The sequence below is a fragment of the Schistocerca serialis genome, chromosome 1 (genome assembly GCF_023864345.2).
Source record: "Schistocerca serialis cubense isolate TAMUIC-IGC-003099 chromosome 1, iqSchSeri2.2, whole genome shotgun sequence".
NCBI classification, from domain to species: Eukaryota; Metazoa; Arthropoda; class Insecta; order Orthoptera; family Acrididae; genus Schistocerca; species Schistocerca serialis.
Window position 1 is genome coordinate 419807440 of NC_064638.1, and position 13666 is coordinate 419821105.

Genomic DNA, 13666 nt, shown 5'->3' on the forward strand with positions numbered 1-13666 from the left:
TTTGGCACTTCAGTGCCTAAAATGATGAAACAAGTTTTTAGTAATAGAAGTATGTTCCGTATTTAATTTTTATACTGGATAGCACAAGTCATCCAGCAAACTAATTTGTTGGAACCAACAGATCTACTCAAGAAACCATTGGTAGTGATATAAATTTTTGAGAGGTATGAAAGTAACTGATTTAGGGTTACACTGTGAGTATCATCCACCAATGCACTCTTTATAGAATAAGTCAATAAAATGTGATGATTATGAAACTTATTTATGGAAACCTATATTGTATGAATTGATGAATTTCCAACATAAGCAAGCAGTTAACTGTAGAACATAATTTAGGTGGTTGGTTTTGTGATTACTTACAGCCACTAAGTTTAACTCTAGCATTGTAGAGTTCAAAATTTTTCTGAAAGATTTGAGAGATATCACTTCCATGTGAACATGGCTTAGTCACTGCAACAACCCAACAATTTTGTTCATAACAAATAGCAGTTTTCATGGACAGAAGTGGTGCATCTCTTGCAGAAATGATCAGTATAAGATATGTGATTTTACAGTTACCTCAGACACAGTCAATGACTTCACTACAAGAGACACCGTTTTGATGTGGATGCCAATCAACAGAAATCATCTGCAAAAGACCGAAGACATCACTGATATACCCCTAATTACCCTGTACCTTTTCATTTAAACATTACACGATGAACTTGATTTACATGCTGAATTACATTGATTTCTTATTGGTAACAGCCATAGTTAACTGGATATTTGTTTCTTTACACACACAAAGTATTGTTCCAAGGTGAAAACCAAGTACTGAAACACCATTAAGCCATTAGAAAAATTGGACATACTTTTTTCCTCACTTGAGCCCTTTATTTTCAAGTCCAGACAGTGTAATATGGGTGGGACTGTCATAAGACACATTCATGTACTGAATTCCTTTTGGTTTCCCCCTCAAAGAAAATTATTGTATTTGGAACTTGTCAAATAAGTCAAAAGTTTGTCTGCTCTTGACTGAGTAAGTACAAGGTGATAAAGAGGCTTTGCAAAAGATGAAGTTACTAAATGTTCTCAACAATTTAAGGTGTGGTGACTCCCAAATTCAGTGCCTCACATCAAATGTTCGAGCCAATTGTTAATTTACATGAGGAACTGACACTGTCCTCTAAGGTCTTGTGAAACAACTATTAGCTGAATATGTTTAGTGCTGTACATGAGTTACTCAAGTTCTCAGAAACGGACAGTATGCCACATCACCTATCACTCTTCCACTTTTAGTACAAACCAAGCATAAATTACCAGAATTTTCAATTTACTTTTTAGACATAAATCCAAAATATTTTAAACAGCAGCCATGGATCTATTCTATCTGCAGGGCACCTTTGTATAGCTGGAACAAGGCTGGTGCCTATTCTGAGAGACTGCATTTTTTCAGATATGAAATACTTAGCCGATTTTTCGGAACCTATTTTGGTGAAAAAATTTGATTTTTGCGTATCTTACAACCTGATACATTCACTTGATAAATAGCTGGATTTCTTTTCTTATTCATATTGCCTTGCATCAAGTAAACAATTGTGCAAAATTTTAAAGATTTTTGCACAGGTACAAATGCACTGTGTTAACTTCTTGTATGGTCGATTTTAGCTCATACATCGCGGAGAATGAATTATCAATGAGATATCGAAATTTTATTTATAGTTCAGTACAAATAAATATCTTATTTCATTCTTGAGTCAATGGGTTTTATATTCAAAGGACAACCATACATGTGTCCATTCCAGCCTGCACATCGCATAACAATCATATCACAAGCTGTTCAGGATATCGAAACAATGTTTTTACGAAGTAATTCATCTGCAGCAGTGAGGGGTCAGCAGCTCATGATGCATACAGACGTCCACAGTGCTGTAGGAAAACCCAAGTGGAATTTGCACAAATGTCCACAGAAGCTGGGTAACGGCATGGTAGGAATTTTATACATGTCTACAGCAGTGAATGAATTATGTGCATCTGACGCCGACACTTATCCATTTACATACAATGACAGCGGCAGATAAAGCAAAAGTCAGTAATCCTTTCACTTCCCTTCCTGAACTATTACCTTCATGCAATGGTTCTCATTTGAAAAAAATTAAAGTTATTGGGCACCAACCACTTGAAAGCTAATAAAAAGACCTGAAGGACAGGAACAATAAGAGACATGTATTATTTAGGATAAAGTTTTTATTTTAGTACAAATTTGTAGAGACCAACATCAGGCATCAAAAGTTCCTGTAAATAACAAACAGCACAGTATTAGTTAATGCAACAAACCCAAATTTACACATAGGTAATTAATGGGCTTAAATCAACACTTACTTTGCAAGAATGCCATCCTTTTTTGCAAGCCTTGCTATACAATCATCAGACTCCCCCTATAAAGAAAGTAAATTACTTTGAATACTGAAAAAGCAGGATGAAACAATTACATATGGACCAAACCAAAATTGAAAAGCTAAGATCAGTTACAAAAGGTTAAACTGGCAACACAAAAGCATATCAGTTACCACTTGTGGATATGGTGTTAAACTGGGATCATTATCATCAAGTAACCAGTTTTTTGGCACAACAGAAAACCTTGTGAAAGTACTTATGATGGTTACATATTTTATTGGAAAGATCGTTCAATGAAAATACTTTTTCATCAATACAATCAAATAATGGTATATTCATCTTTTCAGCTTACAGATACAGGCAACAGTGAGTAAGTCTTGTCTCTTAGAGGTAATAAAGCCAGCAACACAATATTCTTTAATTTATAAAGGCATATAATTAAACTGCGATATTCATACTGGTTTATTCATCAATCAACTGCCTAATATCATCCTGGTATTTCAGAAACAACATGCAGCACAAAACAAGCTAGTACAGTGATAAGATTATAGATTTGTATTCTGGTAGGCAGTTCCCAATCCCATTTGGCCAACCACACTAAGTTTTCTGTGGTTTTCAACAGCCAGGACAGTTCGTTTGAAAAGAATGTAGCCAACCTGCTTCCCTATTTGATTTTGTGCCCCACCTTGTATGAACACATTGCCAAAGGGACATTACACCATAACTTCCTTTCTTCTTACTATTCATTAGTTTAAAATAACACACCATGTAAAAAGCCAATTACTATACAGTTCCAGTGCAGATAGCTGATGTAGGTAGCCACATATGTTCAGTTGTTAGAATAGGGCCATTTCATGACAAGTAGTTAATTTGAAAAAAATTCCTGCTTGACCAGCATGGATTCTGCTCAAATTTTGTATGACCATTCATACATGCCCAATGAACATCAGTAAAGATTTACTTTCACCAATTCAATACTTGTAGAGAAGTACTCTTTTTATTTATTTTTTGACCCCATAGTGCAGCTGTGAACAATGCAGCCATGGGTTTTTGGATACTTTGGAACAAATCTCCAGCTGTATTTTCTTGAAAAAAACAAACCTAGACATTTTTGTACGACTTTCTGCACTCTCTCAAACCGAACCACAAAAAGATTTTCTGAGCAATTTGCATATGGATAATCTGAAGCAAAATCAGCTGAAAAACACTTTAAAAAATGGAGATAGTTATAAGCCTCCAGAAGCAACTGTGCAGTATATCTGAAACTTTGCATTTAATAACTTACCAATGTAAGGCCGTAGAATATAAAATTTCACTCTCCTGCTGCATTCCTGTAGCTGACAAATCGAGAGCAAAGTTTAAAATTTTTCTAAAAATGGCAATGGCAATTTTTGGCCCACTTTTACAAAGAAAGTGTCCTTTGGAAATTCTTTTAAAACATTTTCATTATAAAGGCCATGTTCCAAATCACCTAAAAAAATACATTAGGTTTTGAAGTGGGAGCATGTAAGGCCGTGGCCCTAAAATAGAACGACAACATGGAGCTGCATTGAAAATGGGCCCATATTCCGAAGATACTCCTTTCCACTATCTTTTATTATGTTCTTCAACTGCTTAATACTCACTGGGAAAGATAATATCTTAAGTCCTAATCACCAGGAAATGAGCTTGAGCCATTAACTGCAAGTCAGTCTTTTTTGTTTGTTTTTCTTTCAGACATCTATATAGCATTCAGCTCTACAACTTTTTTTTTAAACAATGAAATTGATTGAGGAGTCCAATAAAAAAGTTTCCTCTTTTTGGGGCTAATAATTTGAGATGTGTTCCAGATGACATTCTACAGTAAATAAATGAAACCTAGCAAAATTTCAAGAAGCTTGAAGTAAACAAGATTAGGAGCTTTGGCCTTTCACACTTTAGAAATCATCAGCTTGGAATCCTGCGTAAAGAAATCCTTTTCAGATTTGGAACATGTGGCGGATGTTACATGATTATCAGGTGTGGCCCGGAAGTCAATCAGGATGCTCGTTTTCTCACTTTAAAAGCAACCTGCAGTGGTTAAGCCATCATTATGGATCATACCACCACATTCCTAAAATTTTTTTGTGTGTACACAAGTGTTCCATATTAACCGCTAACTATGCTAACACACAGTACCATATACCTTAAACCAGAATTAAACTAGACATCGATAGTATTGCACAATAAAGAGACATAATAATTTCTTACAACATGAATCAATTTTAAAAGTGTCAGGAAGACTGCTGTGAACTTCGCCAAGATTCACACATGACAGTTGTGCAAGACCTGCAGCTGTTTATACGACGTGTGTTGCAGCTATTATGCTGCAAGTTTTCTACCATTGTCTCAAACATACTGGTAATGTGCAGTTAAATTGTGAAATTTATAATCAGTTTACAGTTTCATTCTATGGTTGTAGCAGAAAAACACGAGTCAGAATGAATCATGACAAAATACACCTATTTTTTGAAGTTTTTCTAGTTGTGAATGGTGGGCTCCATGTTGTTCCCAAGTCATGCAGCGGCCGTAAGCCATAAAATTACCAAATATGCAGCAACCAGTCGCAAAATCATGTTTTATTTATTCACTTTTGCAAATTTATTTCAACTGAATAACACAAAGTGTTTGACCTCTGCTTAAGACAGTATTACTACTCAGGGAACATATTGCTTGAAAGCACTGATGATGGCTGTTGTTCAGTTGAAATCGATTTGCAAAAGTGAATAAATAAAACATGATTTTGCAACTGGTTGCTGCATATTTGGTAATTTTAAGTTTTCCTAGTTGTTCAGACTATCTTATTTCCTAGTTATCAAAACTTTTGATATTACTGTCCCCAAAGAAAACTAAACAACTGTAGATCATAAAAGATGTCAGATTTGTGGCCAGTGGAATATGGGTATATTTGTCATTTTAAGACCTTAATTGCAAAACGAAATAGTTTTTTTGGTGTTTAGAACAGGGTCTATCGAATAAAAGCAGATTAAATGAGTTTGCAGAAAACACTTTTTGTGAAAGTGGTGAAAAATAGCCATTTTTTTTAGAATAACCAACATTACCCACAATTTTTACATTATTGGAAAGCAGTAGGAGAATGAAATTACACATTGTAAGACCTAGTAGTGATAAGTTGTTACACACAAGGTTTCAAGTGTAGCCTGCAATTAATTCAAGGTATATAGAAAGCTTAACTTCAATTTTTTTTGAGTGACTTTACTTCAAGTTATCCATACTCAAATCGCTCAGGAAACCTTTAGTTATTACGCTATAAAAGATTACCTTGTTTTGTTTCTTTCAAGAAAATATTACCAGAGATATTACACCTTAAAGTTGCCAAAAACTCTCAGGTGCATTGCCTATAGCTGTGCCAGGGTGTTGTATGACTATATCCCCGGAAGTATTGAATTAATGATCGTGAAACTTTACTTATGTTCAGTGGTGGCTACCGTGTAAGATCTCATGAACACCATAACTTTTGAAATCTTGTGGACTTATTGGTTACTTTCCATGTAACATAGATACAGCAGCCTGAAATGTACGGCACTTAAATCCACCATGCTGTGTTACACTGCTGCTCGTCGACAACCCATAAAACTAAGGATCAAGGCCACAAACACACATTCAGTATGCACCTTTTAAGGAGCTTTTGCACAAGTGCAGCTGGCATGACAGGTAATTGCCTTATGGGTCAAATACATACAGATTTAATAAGCAACATGAACAGTTCATGTTGTGCACAGCTAGACCTTACCACTGAACTACAAGTTTATGACAGAGGAACTAGGTGGTAGCATTATCTCCATTTTCTTAGCATAAATCCTGCTAGATGATAGAACAATCCTCAGATATACCAATTCACACAGTATAGGATGTCAGTGTATGTTATAGCCATACAGAGTAAAACACCAAAACTTATTTTGTGGGTTTCGGAATGTGTTAGAATATATTAAGTTTTGGATTTTATCATGTACTTACCCCATGATATCTGAATAATTAATAAAAGGATAAAACCTTTCCCTGAAACACAATGATAAGAATATGCTTTTGGCATTGGAAATGGTTGTAATTGAAAAAACTCTTAGCATGACCAAGACTTTTCACAACTGTAAAAACAAGCACATGGTTTTTCTTTAGGAACTGACCATGTCAGTCATGCTGCAGTACAGTTTTCTATTTAATATGTACCAGCAGTGCACTGTAATGTGTATTACCATTAACTTTTACGTGTACTATATGGAAGGACAGGACATTTCATTAGAGGAAAGTATGCCGTTTTCCTGATTTAAAAAATGAGACTTGGTGAGTAATAGTACTTTAATAATACAGTGTTAAATTTAGCCTGATGAAACAGCATTGCAAAAACTCTTACATTTTCTCTTTCTTAGCCTGAACTGTACTTCATTATGCACATAACAAGAAAATTCCTCAAAAACAATTCTTTACTTTGTCAGAGAAGTTATACATATTATTATTACCATTATTATCATTACTGATAGTTGCTGCAGTTGCATAAACTTGTTCAAATCACGTTATACAGAAGATGCTATTTCACACTTTTAAGTTCATCTGAATACAAAAATTTGTGAACATCCACAATGTATTCTCACAAGCTGCCACTGTGCTCATTGGAGACACTTCACTTGTTCATACAAAATTTAATAAAAATCAGTGATGGTCACACAGGAGCCTCTAGACCACTTGGCATCGAATGACCCAGTAACCATTTGTATTTGCATGTCCCACACCTCATCAGTCCAGTAAATCTGAAACGTTATGTTATTCCCTATGGAATGCCTTTGAAAAAGCTATAAATGCCCTCAGAAGACTCGCACTTGCGCTCAGAAAAATATTTGTTTAACAAAGCATTTGCTGAAACTGGAAATGCCACATATCACACAACACCCCTACCACACCAGTACCCCTCCAAATTTAAGCAGGTGATCCTCCTAAAATATGGGAGTTATTCCTGCTGAACCCTTCAAAAGTGCACTAAGAAAAATAGTTTCATACCTGAAATGAAAAACATCAGAACTTATGGCATTACAGAAGTGTTCGAATCCAGCTGTCTGGTCTGACCTATGATATCAGTATGGCAGACATGACTATTCTCAGCATTTTCAATATGTCGTCTACGACGTCACTACATACATTTAGCAACAACCACGAAAATACATATATTTATATATAAGACAGTAACATCACTCTTCAAAAATAAAACGAAACTAATGGCAAAACCACAAGAGAGTGGGGTTCAGGGTGAATACAAGCTAAAAAAAATCACCACAATCCCAAAACACACAAAACAATGAAAAAATTTAACATATTCCACTACACCAACAAACTCCACAGGAATCCGACACTTTCCTTGACCTACACAGCTGAACCGCAACTGTCAATACCATGGAAACAACGCCTACAACTGTGAAAACTAGAATCTGCCATTTCCATTGACCATTATACGACAACCACATCTGACGATACCGAAATATCAATGCCTATAACTAAAACTATGATAATTGGAATCGGACATTTCCATTGACCTACACAGGTCAACCACAGCCGATGATACCAAGACACCAACACCCACAAGCACTACAAAAATTAGAATCAGGCATTTCCCCTCACCTATAAAACCCAACAACAACAAAAAAATACCAAAACCCAAAAATCAAACATCCCTACATAAATTAAAACACAACAAATACACAAAACACCACAGCTGGAGAAAAATAGCCCAAAAAATTAAAAAATTATTACCACCAACAAATTCCGGCATTGCAAACTCTTATCAGCCACCCCAAATAGACACACACACACACACACACACACACACACACACACACACACACACAAGAAATACCCAAACAATAAACCTCCCTAACCACCCACAACTTACCAAACACAAACCATCCACCTCACCCCCCCCCCCAAAAAAAACAAACTGCCAACAAATACAAACCAACCTGAAAATAAACGAAAATTAATCACATCTTACAAATCAACAACCGCAGCAAAAAGGTCCTCTACAATATAAAACATTCCCCTTCCCCCTGCCCACAACCCACCCACCTAAATCTACAACCCCCCCCCCAACCTTCACATACCAAACCCCTCAACTAACCACATTCAGCCTGCACATCTTACCCACAGGGAAAAATAACACCTCCAAGGACACTTTTCTGCCAGCAATACTCATCTAAATGAGATTGCAGGTTAGAAGGGTGCCTCTTCTCCCCCCTCCAATTGGCTAATTTGAACCCCCCCCCCCCCTCCCGAAAAACTCCTCTATTGTGATAATGTGTTTCATAATTTTTAAACTCTAAACTATGGCTCACAGCTAAATGATCAAAACCACTCTTCCCCAAAACCCAGTAAGAAGAAAAAGCATTCTCCCCCCCCCCCCTCTCCTCAATATATTCTTTAATCAACTCCACCAATTCTCTCTTAGTAGAGCTACCCAAGACCCCGAAAATACAGCATACCCACCCCCATGAAATAACAGCCCCCCTCTAAACCAACCTGAGAACTACTTCTTCCCAAACTGTGACTCATTGATATCAACCAACACCCAACTTACCCCTATACTTAACATACTCAGAACACACATCCCTACAAAAAGAAAACAAGTCCAACAGTTCTCTCACTCCAATCCCATGTGCGGAAAAGCTAATCAAGGACCTATAACAAAAACAGTACGTCAGCAAAACAATCTCTCTCACAGCCAACCTAGATTTATCAAACAGGTACCGCATCTAACGGCGCGCCAGACACTATCACGCTGATACCACCACACGTATGTCCCTGGTCCGAGATGCCGGTCATCTGGTCAACTTCATGGTGTCGTGGCAAATACTACACTTCACAACCACAACTATCAGTCCAAATAACTGGAGGAATTTAACAAGACAACTTGTCCTCCCCATCAACATAGCGCTGTTATATTACATCATCATATCCATACAAAACAGAAGCCACACAATAAACATCTTACTGCCGAACAGCAAACCAATAATACCTAACGAAATGCCAAACAACCAAAAAATTGACAAATCACTGAAAAAACTTCCAATTCTTAAGTTCCGAACTAGAAACACTGCCAACGACTTAACACATCCAACACCAAAGCTCAAATGACGATACAACACATTACACTCGGCAAACATTTTAGAAGGAGGTAGTATGGACCAAAACAAGAAAAAACTGTATTAAACAGAGGCCCTAAAATTCTTTCCTTAAAAGGTATGAGCACTCGTTCAATAGAAGAAATATGTTGCACAGTAGTGAAGATTAATAAGTGCCTAAACCTATTAACATAGTATTTTTGAACCCATGTTAACTGGATGTTTTGCTTCAAATAATCATTCCTGTCAAATGCCCAGGGATTCCCTTTATACAGAACATCACTGAACTTATTAGTTTTACAAAACAAACTACTATCGACACAAGAAAGGAAGTCGGTGCAGCTGGTAGGTATGTCAACTGGCACTGATGTTACTGCCTACACTTCCTCTGTATAAAAATCCACTGCAAAAATACTATTTCACCTTTCAGCACACTCTCCTACTGGAGCACCATAGCCTACGTGTAGAATTGGCACCAAGTAGTTATACGGCCTTTTAGGTTAATGTCAACCAATTTCCAGGCAAACCGTAATGGACACCTATAGTTAAGTACTTCATGAACACCTTCACTCACAGCAGCACATAAGGTTGCACAACTTTAGTGAGACTAACAGCACAAACTGGACAATGGAGACACCAAGTGCACTAAAACATCAATGTGGCATTTAACATGCAGTGTGTGGAGGGTGAAATTCAGACTGCAGGTAGCCCTGCGATATTTGCAGGGTTTTTTGTATCACAATTTGGTGCCCGTCAATCATGTCACCACAAACATAAACAGGATGTTATTCCAACACTCAAAGGACTGTGTGTTGTCCACTCTGCTACATATTCATGAGGATGCTATGCACATTTCCAGCTCCCAAGGTAGCAATAACTATGTTTACAAAGCTGCAGAGATACAGTCCTGGTTTGACAAACACTCAAGCACCTCGTATCACACCTTGACTCACCCACTAAATCACTTCATCTTAAACCCTCAAAATTTCAGACTGCTCGTAACAGAGTGAAATGCACGAATCAATATCCCAAAAGTTTAGGTATGTTACCGGATCTAATCAATGAGTGGCTTCAGCTGAATGTGGCACACCTAGAGAAATTTTTGGATTATCTCACTGAACTGAGGCCATTATAAAGGCTAAAGGCTGTCTTACACATTACTAGCATTACATCTCTTAAGGCAACTTGTTGTACAGCATACAGATAAACTCTAGTGTCCGGTTCACTCATCTGCACTGAGTAATGTCATACATACGGCAAAGACGTTATGTATAGGCAATCTATGAAAGCAACTGATCCTGCTTGTGAACAAACAAATGTAGCATACGATAAATTTACAATCATACTGACACAGTTATTTACTTAGTCATGAATTATATCAAAACGAACCGAATATAACGAAAATAATTAAGAACAAGAATTAAAAACAAATTTCCCAGTATAGTAAGAAGTAATTTCATAATTTATGTGACTAGAAAAGCACAGAGAACCTTTAAATTCCATTACAGCAAAGCAAATGGTGAAGTCGTACTGCTATAAAATTGTGCTAATTTTATATTAATTATTGAATTGAATGAGAAAAGTGCAGGAAAGTGGGAGTTTTGGGCAGGGAGAAACTAAAATGTATCCGAAAACTGGAAAGATTAAATGAATGATAGCAAATACGAAACAGTAGCAGAAAATATGGAGAACTTGACACTAAATTCTAAAAGAAAAGACAGTTCATGATAAAAAAAAAAACCATTATATATAGGTCAATTCTAGTTACCAATTCCAACATTAATTACTCGTTTGCAGTAGTTCAGTGAGCAATTACAAATTTAGAAATCTTATAAGCCTACATTTTACTGCACACATGCTGAAAAAATGATGGCTAGAATCGTTAACTAGAATTTATCTATATGGGAAGCCACTTCTATTTACTGATCCAACCTTTGGATGGTTCATAATTCTGGGCATTTTTGCAGAAAATCTGTGGACTATGTATTTGTAAGATTGTAGGATTTCTGTATTTCTTACTGATCTCAGAACAACTACGAAAAACTAATAAATTATGTAGGCTTTCTTTTTCATGGTAATGAAGATGGTAATACCATATGTGGAATTCCTGTAACACTTTAGACCACACACTTGTTGTTAGAACGATCTAAATAGCGAATCCTGGAATGGTTCGACTCTGTACCATAACCAGAATTATTCTAGGCCTATATAGATCAATTCCGGATGGCGATTCCAATATTTGTCAGACACTACTGTTCGTCAGTTTTCGTTATTTGTTAACTCGTCCAGTTAGATTTATAATCAGTATTAAAAGTTAAGCCTATTCACAATATGACTTCACTACGCGCTGTACTGGATTTACAGGTTCATTGTACTTTTCTTACTCGCATAAAATGCGATAATTTATTACAGACATGTATACTTCTCTTTTTCCTTTCTTATTTGTTTCCGTTACCTTTAACTCTTGTCGGTACAATTGGGGGCTAAGTAATTGATCACTTCAACTGTAAGTAACTTTATCGTGCGCTACATCCGTTTACGAGTATGACCAGCTGCTTTCAAAGCGTTTCGGACGTCATTGCTCAAAGCCGACGATTGGAATCGGACGCTAGAATTGACCCCAGCGTACCACTGAACTCAATAATACAAATGAAGGAATGTTACAGCTTAACAACGTATCAACAAAGTCATTAAACACAATTCAAAAGCTTGGATCACGCGAAGGAATTAGACGTGTCCTTTCCAAAGGCATCTATCATTTACCTCATGTGATTTATAGAAAATATTCAAACTGAACTCTGAGGTCCTGATAAAATTATCTCAGGTGAGACTATCAAAAAGCAATATAATGGCGAGAATTTCATAGGTGCGATTGGGAGGGGGGTTCCATGATGTGAAGTAAATAGTCCTATAATTTAATGTAACAAATCAACAACCGTTCTCAGTGTAACTTAGATGCATGAAACAAAAGGGACGGAACTCCCATACAAACAATTTCTTCAACAAGCTAATTCCTAAATTAAAATTAGCTTGGGTTGTCACTGACAGATCTAAAATAAATCTGTCTGCTCACTCACCATTCTTCGTATGGCACCACATATTGCGTACATTTTTGTAGTGTCCGTCATACGTCCCGTAGCTGGATCTACATCGGCAATATTAATCTGTATAGACGCATGATCCTTTGCGTGAATGATGCGGTTGCTGGCGGAACTGCACAAAATGTACGAAAACAATTGCATAACAAAGAAAATACTCAGTAACTACGCAAATTCCATATGGCTGAACTGTTATTTAGCTTGCAACATAACTAATCAAATACAGGATTTGAACACACTATCCTGCTGAAAACCACGTGGTAATATTACCATTTCCGAGGGCGATACAAGTCGACAAACTCTCCTGCGTCGTTTTCCATAACTACGGTTGGTTGAATCAGTTATTTACCTGAAAAGAAAAACTTTTTGTATCACTACCTTTCAAATTAAGTACCAAAAGTCGCCAACAAATGACCACAATTTGCAAACGAGACTAAACATACCACACACTCCTTCCACAAAGCAACAGCCAAAGAACAACGGACTTGAAACAAAGAGACTCCAAAGCACACGCGCGACATCAAAGATATCGAGTACCATATCCAAAATTCGTACTATCTATGAAATCTGAGTTCCAGTATTTTTAATTACTTATTTGACATTGCTTATACTGAATGAAGGCCATTACGTTGGCCATCACGCCAATTAACTCGCTTAGCATAATACCACACGGTGAAAGTCAGTTTATGAGAACTATCCGTCAGTAGTTGATTTGTGACGGTGCTACCGACAACTCTGATGACACAAGCACTAACATTACATTTCAAGACGCCTAATATAAAGAAAAGCACAACAGGAAGACTACAGTACCGGCGCCTCTTTTTTTACAACTGAAGCATTACGATTTGTGATACAACTTAATAACATCGCAAGTGACTAAAATTCGGTTAGCTATCATACTGTATCAATATCTGTGGACTGAGCACTCAGATGCGTAGAACGAAAATTCTGTCCGCAACACTCCCCTACATATCAAGTCACGTGATATTCGGACAGTGCATTTTAGCCCGTAGAGCGTTTAGCGAGGGTTGAGTACATTCTAATCAGCTA

At 36.8% G+C, this 13666-nt stretch overlaps 1 protein-coding gene across 1 annotated transcript; it reads right to left on the minus strand.

The window, feature by feature from the left end:
- Window positions 1–2208: 2208 nt before the first annotated feature.
- On the minus strand, window positions 2209–13131 carry LOC126472058 (40S ribosomal protein S21). Its single transcript, XM_050099909.1, has 5 exons — window positions 13060–13131; window positions 12887–12965; window positions 12596–12731; window positions 2362–2417; window positions 2209–2274 (listed from the first exon to the last, which is right to left on the minus strand). Exons 2-5 carry the CDS (start codon window positions 12934–12936, stop codon window positions 2265–2267), a joined length of 252 nt encoding a protein of 83 aa, XP_049955866.1. The 5' UTR covers window positions 12937–12965; window positions 13060–13131; the 3' UTR covers window positions 2209–2264.
- Between the last annotated feature and the right edge of the window lie 535 nt (window positions 13132–13666).

Coding starts and splice junctions, on each gene's coding strand:
- LOC126472058 (XM_050099909.1), bottom strand. CDS start 12,936: ATGGAAAACGACGCAGGAGAGTTTGTCGACTTGTATCGCCCTCGGAAA. Junction 12,732..12,886: donor TTGTATCGCCCTCGGAAATG/GTAATATTACCA, acceptor CATTTTGTGCAG/TTCCGCCAGCAACCGCATCA. Junction 2,418..12,595: donor GTGGTGCCATACGAAGAATG/GTGAGTGAGCAG, acceptor CTTTCTTTATAG/GGGGAGTCTGATGATTGTAT.